The 19,099-nt window shown below is 41.6% G+C and overlaps 1 protein-coding gene across 5 annotated transcripts in view; it reads right to left on the bottom strand.

The window, feature by feature from the left end:
• PSPC1 (paraspeckle component 1) overlaps positions 1 to 19,099 on the bottom strand; it is a 121,172-nt gene that overhangs the window by 88,699 nt on the left and 13,374 nt on the right. For all 5 annotated transcript variants that reach the window (XM_075851613.1, XM_075851612.1, XM_075851614.1 and 2 more), the window contains exons 2-4: positions 16,287 to 16,588; positions 4,501 to 4,596; positions 1,119 to 1,315 (exon numbers count right to left, since the gene is read on the bottom strand). In XM_075851613.1, the coding sequence (XP_075707728.1) occupies positions 1,119 to 1,315; positions 4,501 to 4,596; positions 16,287 to 16,588 (595 nt within the window). The remainder of the gene's footprint in view (positions 1 to 1,118; positions 1,316 to 4,500; positions 4,597 to 16,286; positions 16,589 to 19,099) is intronic.

Genomic DNA, 19,099 nt, shown 5'->3' with positions numbered 1-19,099 from the left:
TCCATTGTTAGGATTCTGGTTGCCATAGTAGCCATCGCGGCCCTCTATCGTGTAGCAGGCCGGCGATGGCAGCTTAACCCCTAAGAAGCCGCGATCGCTATTGAACGTGGCTTCTAAGGGGTTAATCGGCGGGGACCACCGCGATCGGTCCCTGCACACTAAGCTGTGATAGCCTGCTATCGGAAACAGCAGGTATCACAGCTCAAACACGCGCCGGGGAAAGATGGCACCGTGTTAACTCAGGTCAGAACTATTACTGAGCTGAGCGCGAACGATGCGCTCAGCACGACGTAATAGTACTGACCTGAGCGCGAAGGGGTTAACACACTCATGGGTCATAGACAGAAAGAATTAAGAATAGACATAAGCAAACGTGAATAAGGTGCCCTAAGGGCAAACTATTTAGGACCCCTCAAAAACCATGTCAAGTTTAACTTCCATATAAAAAACACACTTTATAGAAATCTAGAAAAATACATTTGACCTACTGTATTTTTCGTACTATAAGACGCACTTTTTGTTCTAGAAACTGCTCAAATATTGTGCTGCGTCTTAAAGCCTTAAGGCACACAGCTGCCAGTGTATGAAGGAGACTGAGCTCCCCGTGCTCCAAAGGTCCTTGCAGTGCAGTATAATGGTAGCAGCATGTCATGTGCCGTATGTAAAAAGTCTCTTGGGTTATCTGCTCACTGAACAGTCACATCTTACACACAGAATTGTCAAATCTGACTGTCCAGTGAGCAGATGACCTAGACATATGTACCGACAGCACGGTATATCTGTGCAGGTACTGATCTGCAAGGACCTTCTAGCCCCTCCACACCTCTGATGTCTGGTGTATTCAGGAGAGGGTGAGGGCACTAGGGCTGGCATTGCATTGGGGCACCATAGTACTGCATACCCTACTGTCTGAATATTACCCAGGAAATGTACAATTAAAAGGGAAAACCCTTTATCTCCTCTTTTAGGCTACAAATTATGGTGCATCTCAAGGTCCAGTGCGTCATATAGTCCGAAAAATACGCTAACACTTTATCATACGGCAATCAATATTGTGCAAAAAAAAAAAAAAAAAGGGAAGACCTGTGTGCCACATTATTAGCCAAGAGGGTTCTTACCTTGCCTCATAAGCATCAGTTGATGCTCATGGCGAGCTGCTTCCATCTCAGCTTCTAATTTTTCCTTTGCTTCTCTTATGTTCCGGTCAACCTGCTCTCTCTGCTGTTTCTCCATTTCGTACAGAGCTTTCCATCTAGAGGAATATTCAAATTCAAACGTTCCAGGCTGACCAAACCTCGGAGGTTCCTCCCTTTCTCTGAAAACAAAACATTTATATTTTAATAAAAAAGGCTTAGACATACAAATAAAAAGACATTAGAATTTTTAGGCAGCCTCTCTACCCACACTCAGCACAGAGGAGCTTACTTCCCGAAGGTTACGAACAGACACAGCGTGTTTAGGGCGGATACGTTGCGTCAAGCTGCGCAGCGTATCTTCCCCGAATACCGCAGGGAATGCCGTCCGAAAATTCCCTCTTCTCTGCGCGTAGTCCTGCCTCCTGGGATGACATTTCATCCCATGTGACCGCTGAAACTTCATCCCAGGAGGCCAGACTGGAGAGGAAGGAGTGAACTCTGGGTAAGTATAACTTTTTTTTTTTTATTTCCTCCTTTTTTGTCTCGGAATCTCTGTGATTCCACCGCAAATGTTGCAACGCACTATACTTCGTTGCGTGTTTAAGTACCCCATTGAACTAAATGGGGGAAACCCACTCCGTACCATTAATTGAAATGCTGTGGCTGATGAAACGGCACCACAGGTCATTTGCGTTTTTTCCAGCTGCTGTTTTACACTGTGTGCGCGTGATTTGTAGAAATCTCACCCACACTGCTTCTACTGTAATACGCTGCTGATTTTACCCAATGAATCCGTTGTGGAAAATCAGCAGTGTTTACGCCGTGCGTGTTTTGTACCCTAAAAGCGCCGGTTACTGCGGAAGAGGTGCAAGACGTAATTAAGAATCTGAAGGCAAATCTCAGGAACCAGATAGTTACCCGAGGAAGTTTTATAAAGCACTACAAATACAAAATCACACCAACACGGTCGTGTCTGTATAACAATAGTTACTGGCAGATGAATCTCTTCCACCTAATGCAAACACTGTTTATATCAATCTACTGCCAAAAGAAAGAAAACAAGAAGATGATCCAGCCTCATATCCCTGATAAACCAGGACAAACCTCATCAAAACTCATGGCAAACAGACTGGCCAAACTTCTCCCAAATATAGTGGCACCGATGCAGGTGGGATTTGTAAAAGGATGTTCTGTAGTGACAAACTTTAGAAAGAATAAGGGATCTATAAAAAAAATAGGACCACAATCGCGCTGCTACACATGCAATCCAGAATAAATGTTTAAATCAACTAAGTGTATTTAGTGTTGCTAAAAGGCTACGTGTTTCAACTCTGAACTAGCGTCATCAGGCCATACATAGGACAAACTGTAATGCACCTTAAATACAGTGTGATTTAAAAATAAAATTTTAAACGCTAAAGGACACGGGTCAGAGAGCGACTGGGACGCCATTCCAGGGTTATTAAAAGTAGTAATAAATAGTTTCTAGATCTAGACTCATCGTTTGTAGATGCAGCTAGCCTGATGCAAACATGTGTCAACCTTGCTGCTTTTTGACGAGCCCCTTTAATTAAGCTAGTCAGGAATTTTTTTTATTTAAATCTTTTTTCTAAAATATTGCATTCAGTTAAAGTTTCTTTGGGATGAGCAATTCTTTCTAACCCTTCTAAATTGGCCAAACGGTATATTATTTAACCATGGGGGTAATGTGCACTTTAAGGGTATGTGCACACGCTAGCTGTCATTTACGTGTGAAAAGACACTGTTTTCAAGAGAAAACAGCTGCCTCGTTTCACACGTAAATGCTCCTCCTCGTATTTTGCGAGGCGTCTGAGACGCTCGTAAATCTTGAGCTGTGCTTCATTGAGTTCAATGAAGAACGGCTCAAATTACGTGGCAAAGAAGTGCCCTGCACTTCTTTGCCGAGGCAGTCCATTTACGCGTCTTCGTTTGACAGCTGTCAAACGACGACGCGTAAATTACAGGTCGTCTGCACAATACGCCGGCAAACCCATTCAAATGAATGGGCAGATGTTTGCCGACGTATTGGAGCCCTATTTTCAGGCGTAAATCGAGGCATAATACGCCTCGTTTACGCCTGAAAATAGGTCGTGTGAACCCAGCCTTAAAATCGATGTAGGGGTTTACATCCACCGATTCAAGATGCGTTCTAGTTACAAAATTGTTGCTGTCATCAGTGCTGAAAGGGAGGTCCAAAACTTAATTCAATTAACATCACTCATATTGAACAAATCCCTCCCGATACCCCTAAAAGACTTAATAAACTAAAACAACGTGAAAATTATTGGATTTTTAAATTATCTTGTTAAAACTCTGGGGGTTTGAATAACATTCCTGAATCATCTCTGGATTGATACATTAACATTTGTATTAATTTTTATGGACACCTTTAGGCCCTGTTCACACGGAGTTTATTGCAGGAGGAAAATTCTGCCTCAAAATTCCGTTGGGAATTTTGAGCCAGATTGTCATCTGCCTGCACGCCGTTTCCGCTAGCGCCCATTGAGTGCCATGGGCAAAACCGCAGCGAAATACGCTTTCTCTGCCTCCCATTGATGTCAATGGGAGGTCAGAGGCGTTAACGCCCGAAGATAGGGCATGTCAGAATTTGGCAACAAAATAAATGTACATTTTTTACACTTAGGTTTTTACTTTTAAAAGTAGTAAAATATAGAAAAAAAATATATATATATTTGGTATTGCCATAATCACATGTTGTTTTAATTGCACAGTGAATTCCGTACATTATATGGCACAATAAATGGTGCTACGAAAAACTACAACTCGTCCCACAAAAATCAAGCCCTCATAGTACTATATCGATGGAAAAATAAAAAAAAGTTATGGCTTTTGGAAGTTGGGGAGGAAAAAACGAAAACGAAAATTTTAAAAATGGCTGCGGCGGGAAGGGGTTAAAAGACCTGACCGTATTACCGATCATTTTGCATCAGTAGGTCACCGGTATTGCAATCATACTACATAACTAGAATACTTATGGGCTGTATTGTAGGTAATAAATTGAATTTCGTAACATGGCCCTTTAGCAATACTGATTTAATACGGATGCATCTGTAGTTTAAGAATTTCATAGCCCTAAACGGGTTTTCCCATAATCAATATTTATTAGCTATCCACAGGATAGGTGATAAATATCTGATTGGTGGGGGTACGACAGCTGGGACCACCACCAATCCCATTTTCTATGGGGCTGCCAGAGATCGCTTCTGGCAGCCCCATAGAAAATGAATGTAGCGGTGGCTCTGCACACGCAAATTATTTAGTCTGAACATACCCTGTGTGTTAAACCAAGTTAAACCAATACTGATCCAACAAATTAACTTACTTGAGGTACTGCTGAGTCTTCTGCATAAATTTTTCTGGCAAACCATCTTCATCATCAAATTGTTCCATCGGTTCTACAATAACTGGTCGAGGTGTCCTAAAAACGTTTGATACAAATAGAGGTTATATTAAACTTTAGAATCAACTGGACTGAATTTATCATTAGATGTAAAAGTGTCATTAAAATGCCTACAGGCTCTTTGAAATAGACTACTGCACAGGATTAGTAATAAAAAATAAATAAAAATATTTGTCAGCGGTCAAGTATGTCACCAGGGCTCAACTAAAGAGCAAATGACAAATTTAAATACTATGTGACAGACTTCAGCCAGGCTGAACCTACAGTGAAGCATGAGATGTAAAAAGGCTTAACCCGTTAGTGATCACCAACACGCTTTTTCACGGCGGCCACTAATGGGCCTTATTCTGATGCATACGCCTTTTCACGACGCTGCATCAGAATAAAAAAAAATAGAGCAGGGAGCCGTTAAATCTCCCTGCTCTCAGCTACCAGAGGTATAAATATCGATCTCACCCGTTTAACCCCTCAGATGCGGCGCTCAATAGCGAGGGCCGCATCGGAGTTGTTTTGGAGAGGGAGGGAGCTCCCTCTCAGCCCACCGGCACCCAGCGATAAGATCACCGAGTGTCTGTCTCCGATGGCAGCCGGGGGCCTAATAAAAAGGTCCCCAGGTCTGCCTGTGGTGAATGCCTGCTAGGCTATGGAAGAGGCATGGCCTAGAAGATGCAGAAATACACTGCAATACAAAAGCATTGCAGTGTATTATAATAGCGATCGGAGGATTGCATATTAAAGTCCCCTAGTAGGACTGGTAAAAAAGGGTAAAAAAAGTTGAATAAAGTTAATAAAAAAACAAATGTAAAAAAAATGAAAACCCCACTTTTTCCCCTTACAAAATGCTTTACTATTCACAAAATAAAAAGTTACGCATATTTGGTATCGCCGCGTCCGTAACGACCCAGACTATAAAGCCATTACATTATTTAACCCGCACGGTGAACACCGCAAAAAATATAAAAAACAATGGAAAAATTGCAGTTTTCTGTGAACCCTGCCTTAAAAAAAAAATGTGATATAAAGTGAAACATACAAAATCTATACCAATTTGGTATCGTTGCAATCGTAACAACCCGCTAAATAAAGTTAATGTTATTTATACCACACAGTAAACGGCGTAGATTTAGGACGCAAAAAAGAGTGGCAAAATTTCGGAGTTATTTCCATCTCCCCCCCCCAAAAAAAAGATAATAAAAAAGTTAATCAATAAATTATATGTACCCCAAAATGGTGCTAATAAAAATGACTTGTCCCGCAAAAAACAAGACCTTATACAGCTATGTCAACGCAAATTAGCAACCCACTACGCCTCGAGTTCCATCCAGCTCCAAATTGGCTTTTAAGAATCAATTTATGAATACGAGCAGCTCAGAGAAGCAAATACACACAGAGACACGTTACTGTATGGAAATCCTTCTAGTTTAATCTGATCAGCAGTTGATATTTATAGACTGACAATAACAAATGAGTCATAAAGTTTAGGCACAACTTAATTGGTTCTTAGAGGGGCCGTTCCCTCGTGCAATCATGAATCGTAGCGCGTGATTCCCCCATGTTTAGTCTCTGTAGTGTTTTGCACACAGCGCTACTGCCTTAAAGTCCCAGCTCTGCAGAGTATCTACCTTCTAATATAACTAACTTGTACAAACATCTAAGGATATGAGTATATAAGGCATACAGTAGATATAAAACACTTTGGAAAATACATTTCCTTTCACATTTACCACTTTGTGTGATTTTATAGGTCTGGTAATCATTACCTGCCTCTAATTTCACAACAACCTGTCACTTCTTTCCAGAGGCCTCACTATGAAAGCTCTCCGTATCTTACAAAACACATAACAATTAAAACAAGTCATAATGACAAAGGCAATCATGATACATATTAGTGGTTGGAATAAGTAGCTTAATACTGAACTGGCAGTCAGTGAAAAACCTGTAAATACAATCATACCAGTGATGAGCCGTGTCATCCTTAATCTGGGATCCTAAAAGTGGGTTGCTAAATTGCGCTCACAGTTGTGATAGTCTTTTAGGCAGTACATACTATCAAAAAGAGCCAGGTATGGCATAAAGCTATACCAAATTTGTGAGTGTAACACAGGTTACACGTGCAGCTTCAATATTTATGAGGGCAGAGACAGTGAATTAAAGCCCCCAGGATGCCCACAAAACATTGGTGTTAGTGGAAATATTGTCTATGACCATATGCAGTGTTTGTTCCTTCAAAAAGGCTGCTGTGTAAATGGACAATTATTCTAGTGTGCCACTTTTTTTTTAAAAAAAGCTTTCATTCTAGTTTTATGTTTTTACGTGGTGTTTTTCTGTTTTTATTCATAGTTTTGACTACTCTATAGCACATCACACACGGCAGTGCGTCCATGTGCCGTGCGCGGTGTTCATGCACCCATTGACTTCAATGAATAAGCCCTTAAGTGCAATGATGGGAGAGAGAAGAGAGAAGAAAAGAGAAGAGAAGAGAGACACTACTGCAGACAGACAGTAACCACTATTAGGGTATGTTCACACGTAGTCAACAAAAACGTCTGAAAATCCAGAGCTGTTTTCAAGGGAAAACAGACCCTGCTTTTCAGAAGTTTTTTTACCAACTCGCATTTTTCGCGGCGTTTTCGCGGCGTTTTTTACGTCCGTTTTTGGAGCTGTTTTCATTGGAGTCTGAGAAAACAGCTCCAAAAACGTCCAAAGAAGTGTCCTGCACTTCTTTTGACGAGGCTGTATTTTTACGCGTCGTCGTTTGACAGCTGTCAAACGACGACGCGTAAATAACAGGTCGTCTGCACAGTACGTCGGCAAACCCATTCAAATGAATGGGCAGATGTTTGCCGACCTATTTGAGACGTATTTCCAGACGTAAAACGAGGCAAAATACGCCTCGTATACGTCTGAAATTTGGCCGTGTGAACATACCCTTACAGAGTACATTAGGTTAGAGGGGGTGTCAACCACTTGAATCGGGCCTCTTCAACCTCATTTGATCAAGAGGAAAGCTAGAACCTGGTACTAGCAGGTGGCAATAGGTCACGGGATGCTACTTTTAATTCCTATATAGGTTACAAAAAGGACCAAGAAACTATGACATATCTGAAATTCCAAGAAAAAAAACTATTGATCATATTATATTAATTATATTTAAAGTAGAGGTCACGGAGCATCACTTTTTACACCCTGTCCTTGCCACTACAACCAATAAATATCAGTACAAGGGTTACAGGGATTGCTGAAAACATGGCCAAAAGGGATACATGTTTTTTTTGCGCTTCATAACTGGGGCTATGTATGTAATTACCCATGCTTTGAGACCTATCATACAGTAGAAACTCTGTCTCCTACATAAGGAGATCAGCGCTATAATGTAGGTGACAGCAGTGCTTTTTATTTAGAAAAACGATTTTTTACCACTTTATGAACGATTTTTAGCTTTATGCTAATTAGTTTCTTAAAGCCCAAGTGGGCGTGTTTTACTTTAGACCAAGTGGGCGTTGTACAGAGGGGTGTATGACGCTGACCAATCAGCGTCATGTACTTCTCTCCATTCATTTACACTGCACTAGCGATATAGCTATATCGTTATGTGCAGCTACATACACAAACACTAACATTACTGCAGTGTCCTGATAATGAATATACATCACTACCAGCCTGGACGTGATGTTTATTAAGAATCCTGACACGTCTGAATCTTTTCTGTGAGATTTTCAGCAAGGCAAACGTAATCTCGTTTACATCGTAATCTCGCGAGATTACGTTTGACTTGCTGGAAATCTCACATACAAGATCACGCCATGCAGCTATTAAGTCCCACACAAACTTTACAGAAGTTTCGGGCGTGTGAATAGACATTGCGTCCTGGCTGGAGGTGATGTCTATTCACTCTCAAGACACTTCTGTCACATACACCCACATTAACCTTACTGAACAGCAAGATCACGCTGTGCAGAGTACAAATGGACATGAATGGATTGAAGTGTATGACGCTGATTGGTCAGTGTCATACACTTCTCTTTACAACGCCCACTTGGTCAAAAGTTAAGAAACGCACATTTGGGCATTAAGAAAGTAATTAGCATAAAGCTAAAATTGCTCATAACTTGGTCAAAAATCATAGTTTTTGAAAATAAAAAACACTGTTTTCTACATTACAGCACCGCCTTATTTAACCCGGACGGTCAACGCCTTAAAAAAAAAAAAAAAAAAACAATTCCAGAATTACTTTTTTCTGTTCATCTTGCCTTAAAAAAAAACTTGTACTCCAAAACGGTACCAATAAAAACTAGAAGTCGTCCCGCAAAAATCAAGCCCTCATACAGCTGCATCGGTGTCAAAATAAAACAATTCTGGCACTTAAAACATGGCGACGCTTAAAACAAATAATTTTTAAAAGAAAAGTGTTTTTACTGTGTAAAAGTAACAAAACATACAAAATCTATATAAATTTGGTATCGCCACAATCGTAATAACCCACTGAATAAAGTTATTATTTATACCACAGTAAACGGCGTAAATCTAAGACGCAAAAAAGTGACAAAACGTATGTTTTTTTTTCCATTACCCCCAAAAAAGATAATCCATAAATTATATGTACCCCAAAATGGTGCTATTAAAAAATAAAACTTTTACCGAAAAAAACGAGACCTTATCCAGCTATGTCGACGCAAAAATAAAGAAGTTTTAATTCTTGCGACGATGGAAAAATTCAAAAAATTGCTTGGTCATTAAGGTTTAAAGTAGGCTAGACATTAAGGGGTTAAAGGTCAAAACCGGCTGTCACTAAGGGGTTAAGATACGTTTTAACACAATGTTAACCCCTTCCCTCTTTGGCCTCTTTTGACCTTCCTGACAGAGCCTAATTTTTCAGATCTGACATGTTTCAATTAGGGATGCACGGTGCATCGAAACTTCGATACTGTTTCGATACTCTGCATCCCTAAACGGTTCGATACCGCTATTTCCTGTATTTTGATACTGAGCTGCGCAGTAGCACAGCTCAGTATAGTAATACATGAATGTATGGGAGCGCGGCTGCGGCTGTGTAATTCAGCCACAACCCCGCTCCTGAGTCATAAGTTCTCGGGGTCAGGATGATGTGATTCGGCCGGCGCTGCACTAATGATCTGCGGCACTGAAGACAGAACATGGCGGGCGCACTGCAAAACACCCCCATGTTCTGTCTCCAGTGCCTGAACTGCTGCTCATTAGTGCAGCGCCGGCCGCACCTCCTTATGCTGACCGCGCGTGCACTTCCTGTCAGGAGCGGGGCAATGGCTGTATTATACAGCCGCAGCCCCGCTCTATAACGGCGGAGATCAGAGAAACCTCTCATCTCCGCCGTTATTCCCCTGAATGCTGCGATCACAGCTGACTGCAACATTCAGGAGAAAATGAGCAGGGGGGATGCCCCTGGATCGCGTCACAGGGAGTTCCTGTGACGCGATCGAGGGCCATACCATATATGGGCAGACAGCCCAGGGTCTATTGACGGACCCCAGGGCTGTCTTACCATATTTCATGTTGTTAGGACATACCCAAGTATGTCCTAACAACTGCCTGTGTGCTATCTGTCCACAGGCTAATGTACTGGCACATATCTGATATATACCAGTACATTAAAGTTTAAAAATAAAGTAAAAACAAAGTATTGTTAAATTTTAAAAAAAAATACACATTCACCTTTTTTACAATAAACATTAAAATAAGTCTCAATACATAAAATATACACATTCAGTATTGGCGCGCACAACAATTTTTTGTGCATCATTTATGATGTGTGCGCTGTAAAAAAATAAAATAAAAACTGCTTTCTATCACTTATTATGGGGCACGAGGTGTGATGATGAATTTAACCTCCATGTGCCTCACATTAATAGTAATTAACCCCATCATGTACCTCGCACATTAACCCATTATGACTGAGAAACATGATGGGATTAATTACTATTAATGTGAGGCGCGTTCAAAATTCATCACACGTCGCGCCTCACATCAGAAAACGGAAGAATTTTTTTTTTTTTTATTACTGTTGGCAAAGTATCTAAATTGGTATCGAAATCGCAATACTACACGAAGTATCGGTATCGAAGTCCAAATTCTGGTATCGTGACATCCCTAGTTTCAATATATGTGATAACTTCGGAATACTTTTACCTATTCAAGCGATTGAGACTGTTTTCTCGTGACATATTGGACTTTGTTACTGCCAAAATTTGCTCGATACATTCAGTATTTAATTGTGAAAAAAAACAAAATGTAGCAAAAAATTGAAAAAATTAGCATTTTTCTAAATTTAAATGTATCTGCTTGTAACGCCCCATGCACACAAACGTGCTGTTGCGGCCGCAATTCCCCCGAAAATCCACGGGAGAATTGTGGCCCCATTCATTCCTATGGGGCCATGCACACCACCGTGGTTTTCACGGTCCGTGCATGGCCCCGGAGCCCAGACTGCAGAAAGAACGGGCAAGCCTTATTACGGCCGTGTTCTGCAGTTCGGGCTCATTGAAAATAATGGCCATGTGAGCAGCCCACGATTTGTGGGCGGCTCGCAGCTGTCACTCCGTGGCCGGCTGACCCGGAAATCAGTGCCGTGCACATGAGGGTATGTTCACACGCTGAGCCAAAAACGTCTGAAAATACGGAGCTGTTTTCAAGGGAAAACAGCACCTGATTTTCAGACGTTTTTTGAGCAACTCACGTTTTTCGCTGTGTTTTTCGCGCCGTTTTCGGAGCTGTTTTCAATAGAGTCTATGAGAAAACGGCTCCATAAACGTCCCAAGAAGTGTCCTGCACTTCTTTTGACGAGGCTGTAATTTTATGCGTCGTCTTTTGACAACTGTCAAACGACGACGCGTAAATTACAGGTCGGCGGCACAGTACGTCGGCAAACCCATTCAAATGAATGGGCAGATGTTTGCCGACGTATTGGAGCCGTATTTTCAGGCGTAAATCGAGGCATAATACGCCTCGTTTACGCCTGAAAATAGGTCGTGTGAACCCAGCCTGAGGGCTAAGACAGGCAGTTATACCCCACAAAATTGTTGCTAATTAACATCCCCCATATGTCTACTTTATGTTTTCATCGTTTTATTTTTCTAGGACTTTCTCACATTTTCAAGAACATTTCAAAGGGCTATTTTTACAGGGGCCGGTTGAGTTCTGAAGTGGCTTTAAGGGCCTTATATATTAGAAACCCCCAATAAGTCACCCCAATTTAAAACCTTCACCCCTCAAAGTATTCAAAACAGCATTTAGAAAGTTTCTTAACCCTTTAGATGTTTCACAGGAATTAGCAAAGCAGAGGTGAAATTTACAAATTTCATTTCTTTTTGTAGAAATTCATTTTGAATCAATTTTTTTTGTAACACAGAAAGTTTTACCAGAGAAACGCAACTCAATATTTATTGCCCAAGTTCTGATTTAGAAAACATCCCACATGTACCCCATGTGTGGTAATGGACTGAAGCACAGGCCTCAGAAGCAAAGGAGCACCTAGAGGATTTTGGGGCCTTCTTTTTATTAGAATATATTTTAGGCACCATGTCAGGTTTGAAGAGGTGTTGTGGTGCCTAAACAGTGGAAATCCCCCAAAAGTGACCCCATTTGGGAAACTACACACCAAGGAAATTATCTAGGGGTATAGTGAGTATTTTGACCCCAAATGTAGGTTTAGCTAATTTTTTTCATTCCACAGGGACTAAAGGGAAAAAAGCACCACATAATTTGTAAAGCAATTTCTCCCAAGTAAAACAATACTCCACATGTGGTCATAAACGGCTGTTTGGACACACAGCAGGGCTCAGAAGGGAAAGAGCGCTATTTGGCTTTTGGTGCTCAAATTTAGGAGGAATGGTTTGCGGAGGTCATGTCGCATTTGCAAAGCCCCTGAGGGATCAAAATAGTAGAAACTTGTGGGGGACAAGTGACCCCATTTTGGAAACTACACCTCAAGGTATTCACCTAGGCGTGTAGTGAGCATCTTAACCCTGCAGGTGTTTTGCAGAAATTAGTGTTCACTCGACGTTGCAGAGTGAAAATGGGATTTTTTATTCCATAGATATGCCAATATGTGGTGCCCAGATTGTGCTCAGAGGGGAAGGAGCACCATTTGGCTTTTGGAGGGCAGATTTTGCTTGGTAGTAGATTTGTTTGAATATTGCTGGTGTTTCCGTTTATAATGTGGGGGCATATGTAAGCCGGGCATAGTACATCGGGGCATAGACAGGCAGTATAATAATTGGGTTAAAAAAAAACAAAACAATAAAATAATCCATAGGTGTGTGTTACGCTGTGACACAATCCTTTCTGCACAGGCCGGTGTCGCACTGATAAATGTCATTCCTTATCCGCCTTTTGGTCCACACTCCGCACCTTTGCAGTTTGGGGAATTTTGCTGGGAAGTGTTGTCTTGGTAGAATACGGGCCCCCTCGCTTCCAGCAGATATGTTTGGGCCCTGCCCTACCCTTCCTGGTTCCCTAATTTTAGGGCCTTGATAATTCGCCTCTTGAAACAGAAGAAATGTTCCCCTTGGGCCGGCACTAGGGATGTCACGATACCAGAATTTGGACTTCGATACCGATACTTCGTTTAGTATTGCGATTTCGATACCAATTTCGATACTTTTGCCAACAGTAATAAAAGAAAAATTCTTCCGTTTTCTGAGGTGAGGAACGACGTGTGATGAATTTTGAACGCGCCTCACATTAATAGTAATTAATCCCATCAGGTTTCTCAGTCATAATGGGTTAATGTGCGAGGTACATGATGGGGTTAATTACTATTAATGTGAGGAACATGGAGGTTAAATTCATCACACCTCACATTAATAAGTGAATGAAAGACGTGTTTATTTCATTTTTTTACAGCGTACACATCATAAATGATGCAAAAAAATTGTTGTGCACGCCAATACTGAATGTGTATATTTTATGTATGGAGACTTATTTTAATGTTTATTGTAAAAAAGGTGAATGTGGATTTTTTTTTAAATTTAACAATACTTTGTTTTTAAACTTTAATTTACTGACATATATCAGATATATGCCAGTACATTAACCTGTGGACAGATAGCACACAGGCAGTTGTTAGGACATACTTGGGTATGCCCTAACAACGAGAAATATGGTAAGACAGCCCTGGGGTCCGTCAATAGACCCTGGGCTGTCTGCCCATATATGGTATGATCGCGTCACAGGTATGATCGCAGCATTCAGGGGAATAGCGGCGGAGATGAGAGGTTTCTCTGATCTCCGCCGTTATAGAGCGGGGCTGCAGCTGTGTAATACAGCCATAGCCCCGCTCCTGACAGGAAGTGCGTGCGCGGTCAGCATGAGGAGGTGCGGCCGGCGCTGCACTAATGAGCGGCAGTTCAGGCACTGGAGACAGAACATGGGGGTGTTTTGTAGTGCGCCCACCATGTTCTGTCTCCAGTGCCGCCGCTCATTAATGCAGCGTTGGCCGCATCGCATCATCCTGACCCCGCGCACATGTCTTGACTCAGGAGCGGGGCTGTGGCTGAATTACACAGCCGCAGCCACGCTCCCATACATTCATGTATTACTATACTGAGCTGTGCGGCTGCGCAGCTCAGTATCGAAATACAGGAAATAGCGGTATCGAACCGTTTAGGGATGCACAGTATCGAAACAGTATCGAAGTTTCGATGCACCGTGCATCCCTAGCCGGCACAACTGCACATTTTTCATTTCCTGACTTATTGGAGCCTTAACTAATTTTATTTTTTGATAGCTGTAGTTTTTATTGGTACCATTTTGGGGTACATGTGACTTTTTGATCACTTATCATTCTATATTTTGGGAGGGGTGGTGACCAAAAAAATAGTGACCCTGGCAATGTTTTTTACTTATTTTTTATGCGGTGTTCATCGTGCGGGAAAAATAATAATTATAGATTATATGTGTACTTTTTTTAACGTGTTAATTTTTTCCCTATACTAAAAGACTTATACGAAAGAGCGCATTTTTTGTTTATGTAACTTCTAACTTTTATTTTGACACTTTTATGATCTTTTTACTTGTCCTACTAGGGGACCTGAAGACTTGCAGCGCTGATCGCTGCTAGAATACATGACACTACCTAGGTCATGCGGTAGGCAGCCGGATCTGCTCTAAACCTCTTAAATGTGGCGATCGCAATCGACCGCCGCATCTAAGGGGTTGATTGCCAAATTCAGCGGCAATGGGCTGCTGATCGGCAACACGGTAAGCAGGGAAGACACCCTGCACAGTTAAACGCCGCTTATCATTTTTGGGTACATGCGACTTTTTGATCACTTTTTATCCTATTTTTTGATAGGCAAGGGACCAAAAAAACTGCAATTCTGGCATAGTTTTTTTTTCATACATTGCTCACCATGCGTTATAAATTACATGTTACCTTTACTCTGTGGGTCAGTACGATTCCCGCGATACCTAATTTACAGCACTTTTTTATGTTTTACAACTTTTTGCACAATAAAATTACTTTTGTAAAAAGAATGTATTTTTTCTGTCGCCGAGTTGAGAGAACCATAACTTTATTTTTTCGTCGACGAAACAGTATGAGGGCTTGTTATTTGTGGGACAAGCTATAGTTTTTATAGGTACGATTTTAGATACATGCGACTTTTTGATCACTTTTTATTCCAATATTTGTAGGGCAAAGAGACCAAAAACAGAAATTCTGGTATAGATTTTTACAGTTTGTTTTTTTTACGCCGTTCACCGCGTGGAATAAATAACATAATATTTTTATAGTTCAGGTGGTTACGGATGTGGCAATACCAAATATGAATGGTTTATTTATTTTTTTCAATAATAAGGCACTTGATAAGCGAACAGGGCAAGTGTGTTTTATTTTATTACTTTAAACTTTTATTATAGGTTTTAAAACTTAGGGGACTTGAAGGTCCAACTGTCAGTTTTTTGTTTTTTCTAATACTATGTCGTGCAATGTATTAGATCTGTCAGTCACTCACTGACAGCAAGCCGATTAGGCTTCGCCTCCCGGCGCCTAATCAGCTTCCATAATGGAAGACAGACAGGAGGCCATTGTTAGGTCTCCTGTTGCCATAGCAGCATCGGCAGCCCTGATTGCACGGCAGGGCTGGTGATCTGCTAGCAACCTCTAAGACGCAGCGATCGCTGCATCGAAGGGGTTAATGGCAGCAATTAGAGCTAGCTCCGGTTTCTGCCGTTACAGGTGGATGTCAGCTGTAACATACAGCTGACATCCACCGCTGATGACGCCGGCTCAGCTCCTGAGCCGGCGCCATCTTGCCATCAGCCATGGAACCCTTTCAGGCCCTTACACCGGGCGGGGGCTGGAAGTTTTCCGTGCTAGGCAGACCGGGAGGCCAGTATTAGGCCTCCGGTTGCCATTGCAGCCACCGGAACGCCAGTAATTTCATTTCTGGGGATTCGATGAGCTGCAAACAGCTTAAATGCAGCGATCGCGTTTGAGCGATGCATTTAAAGAGACAATGGCGGGGATCTAAGCCAATTTCGGTCCCCGCCATTACAGCCAGATGTCAGCTGTAAGATACCGCTGACAGCGGCACCGACTCTGCTTCTGAGCTGGGGTCCACCTCTTGTCGTATGGATACGGCAAAATGCGGGAAGCAGTAGCTTTCCATGACGTATCCATACGGCAAATGTCAGGAAGGGGTTAAGTACAGAATAAGGCTAAAACCACTTACGTTGTCAGTATAAACGCTCCTTCTGTGCATCTCTCAAGAGCTTTCCGTGCTGGGGGCTTTGCTGCAAACTCCACAAAACCCTTGCCCGTTGCTCTGCCACGATCATCCACTATAACAACTGCTCTCTCAACCGACCCAAACATGGAAAAAGCTTCTTCAAGGAGCTCATTTGAAACGACAGGAGACAGATTTTTAACGGTCAACGCTGCCCCATGGGTAGCAAATCGGATACGGAGTGGCCTGTTTTTGAGTACCATGCCATCAAGTTCTGCTTTTGCTATTTCAGCTAGTGTTCTGGATTCCTAGAAAAAAAAAAAATATAATAACCATTATGTACAGTAGTTCTTTTTTAATGCAAGTGTCCTCAGTTGTGATAACTTTTAGCAACCAGTGAGTTAAGCTATGTTCACATGATTTAGAGGTAGAAAAATCCAAAGATTTTTCACACAATATACATGTGGATTCAATTCAATGGGGCCAATCTGCATATGGAAATGCATCGGCTTTTCCTGTGGATAGGTTATAATTGTTGATTCTGGGAATATCCATTATCTCCGTATGCGGCAGCAGTTAAAGAGGCTCTGTCACCAGATTTTGCAACCCCTATCTGCTATTGCAGATCGGCGCTGCAATGTAGATAACAGTAACGTTTTTATTTTTAAAAAAACGAGCATTTTTGGCCAAGTTATAACCATTTTTGTATTTATGCAAATGAGGCTTGCAAAAGTACAACTGGGCGTGTTGAAAAGTAAAAGTACAACTGGGCGTGTATTATGTGCGTACATCGGGGCGTTTTTACTACTTTTACTAGCTGGGCGTTCTGACGAGAAGTATCATCCACTTCTCTTCAGAACGCCCAGCTTCTGGCAGTGCAGACACAGCCGTGTTCTCGAGAGATCACGCTGTGACGTCACTCACAGGTCCTGCATCGTGTCGGACGAGCGAGGACACATCGGCACCAGAGGCTACAGATGATTCTGCAGCAGCATCAGCGTTTGCAGGTAAGTCGATGTAGCTACTTACCTGCAAACACTGATGCTGCTGCAGAATCAACTGTAGCCTCTGGTGCCGATGTGGCCGACACGATGCAGGACCTGGGGCAGGAAGTGAGTGACGTCACAGATCTGCACTGCCAGAAGCTGGGCGTTCTGAAGAGAAGTGGATGATACTTCTCGTCAGAACGCCCAGCTAGTAAAAGTAGTAAAAACGCCCCGATGTACGCACATAATACACGCCCAGTTGGACTTTTACTTTAAACACGCCCACTTGGACTTTTGCAAGCCTCATTTGCATAAATACAAAAATGGTCATAACTTGGCCAAAAATGCTCGTTTTTTAAAAATAAAAACGTTACTGTAATCTACATTGCAGCGCCGATCTGCTGCAATAGCAGATAGGGGTTGCAAAATCTGGTGACAGAGCCTCTTTAAGGCTCAGAGCCCATTTTTAAGATATGACACGTCTCACTTTATGTGGTAATAACTTTAGAATGCTTATACCTATCCAAGCGATTCTGAGATTGTTTTCTCGTGAGACATTGAGCTTTATGTTTGTGGTAAAGTTTTGTCGATATATTCAGTGTTTATTTGTGAAAAATATCAAAATGAAAAAAAATGAAAAAAAAATAGAAATGGTCTTAAAAGCAGATGCATTTAAATTAAGAACAGAGGGTTATACCACCCAAAATAGTTACTAGTTTTCACATTTCCCATATGTCTACTATATGTTGGCATCACTTTTTGAACATTTTTCTTTCTAGGACGTCACAAGGCTTAGAACATATGCAGCAATTTTTCATTTTGAATAAAATTTCAAAAGCCTCTTTTTTTTTATGTACCAGTTCAGGTCTGAAGTGGCTTTGAGGATACTATATATTATAAAACCCTAACAACCACCCCATTTTAGAAACTAGACACCTCAAAGTATGCAAACCAGCATTTAGAAAGTTTATTAACCCTTTAGGTGTTTCACAGTAATTTAAAGCAAAGTAGGTGAAATTTACAAGCTTAATTTTTTTTGTCAGAAAATCCTTTTATTCCATATTTTCTGTAAAACAGAAGGTTTTACCAGAGAAACGCAACTCAATACTGCCCAGATTCTTCAGTTTTGAGAAATATCCCACATGTGGCCCTAGTGCGCTAATGGACTGAAGCTCCGGCCTCAGAAGCAAAAGTGCACCTAGTGGATTTTGAGTCCTCCTTTTTATTAGGCACCATGTCTGGTTTGAAGAGGTCTTGTGGTGCCAAAACAGTGGAAACCCCCCAAAAGTGACCCTATTTGGCTAACTACACCCCTCAAGAAACTTATCGAGGGGTATAGTGGGCATTTAGATCCCACAGTTTTTCTGCTGCATTTTGTGTTATTAGGCTGTGCAATTGAAAATCACATTTTTCCGATAAAAGGTACGAATTTTTAATTTGGACAAGGAATAAAGGAGAAAAAGCTCCAACATTTGTAAAGCAATTTCTCCCGATGACATCAATACCCCATATGTGGTCAAACTACTGGTTGGACAAACAGCAGGGATCAGAAAGGCAGGGGCGCTATTTGGCATGTAGATTTTGCTGGATTGGTTTCTGAGCGCCATGTCGCATTTGCAGAGCTTCTGATGACCCAGTACAGGGGAAACCCCTTAAAAGTGACCCAATTTTGGAAACTAAACCCCTTGAGGAATTCATTGTAGTTTTCATGGGGTGCATGCGACTTTTTGATCAGATTTTATTCTATTTTTAACCCCTTTAGGAAGCAGCCTGTTTTGGCCTTGTGGCACAGCTGATTTTTTCAAATCTGACATGTGTCACTTTATGTGGTAA

This window comes from Rhinoderma darwinii, chromosome 2 (genome assembly GCF_050947455.1).
Source record: "Rhinoderma darwinii isolate aRhiDar2 chromosome 2, aRhiDar2.hap1, whole genome shotgun sequence".
In the NCBI taxonomy this organism is placed as follows: domain Eukaryota; kingdom Metazoa; phylum Chordata; class Amphibia; order Anura; family Rhinodermatidae; genus Rhinoderma; species Rhinoderma darwinii.
The sequence above is the reverse complement of the archived record's forward strand: the minus strand, read 5'-3'. Positions and strand labels throughout refer to the sequence as shown.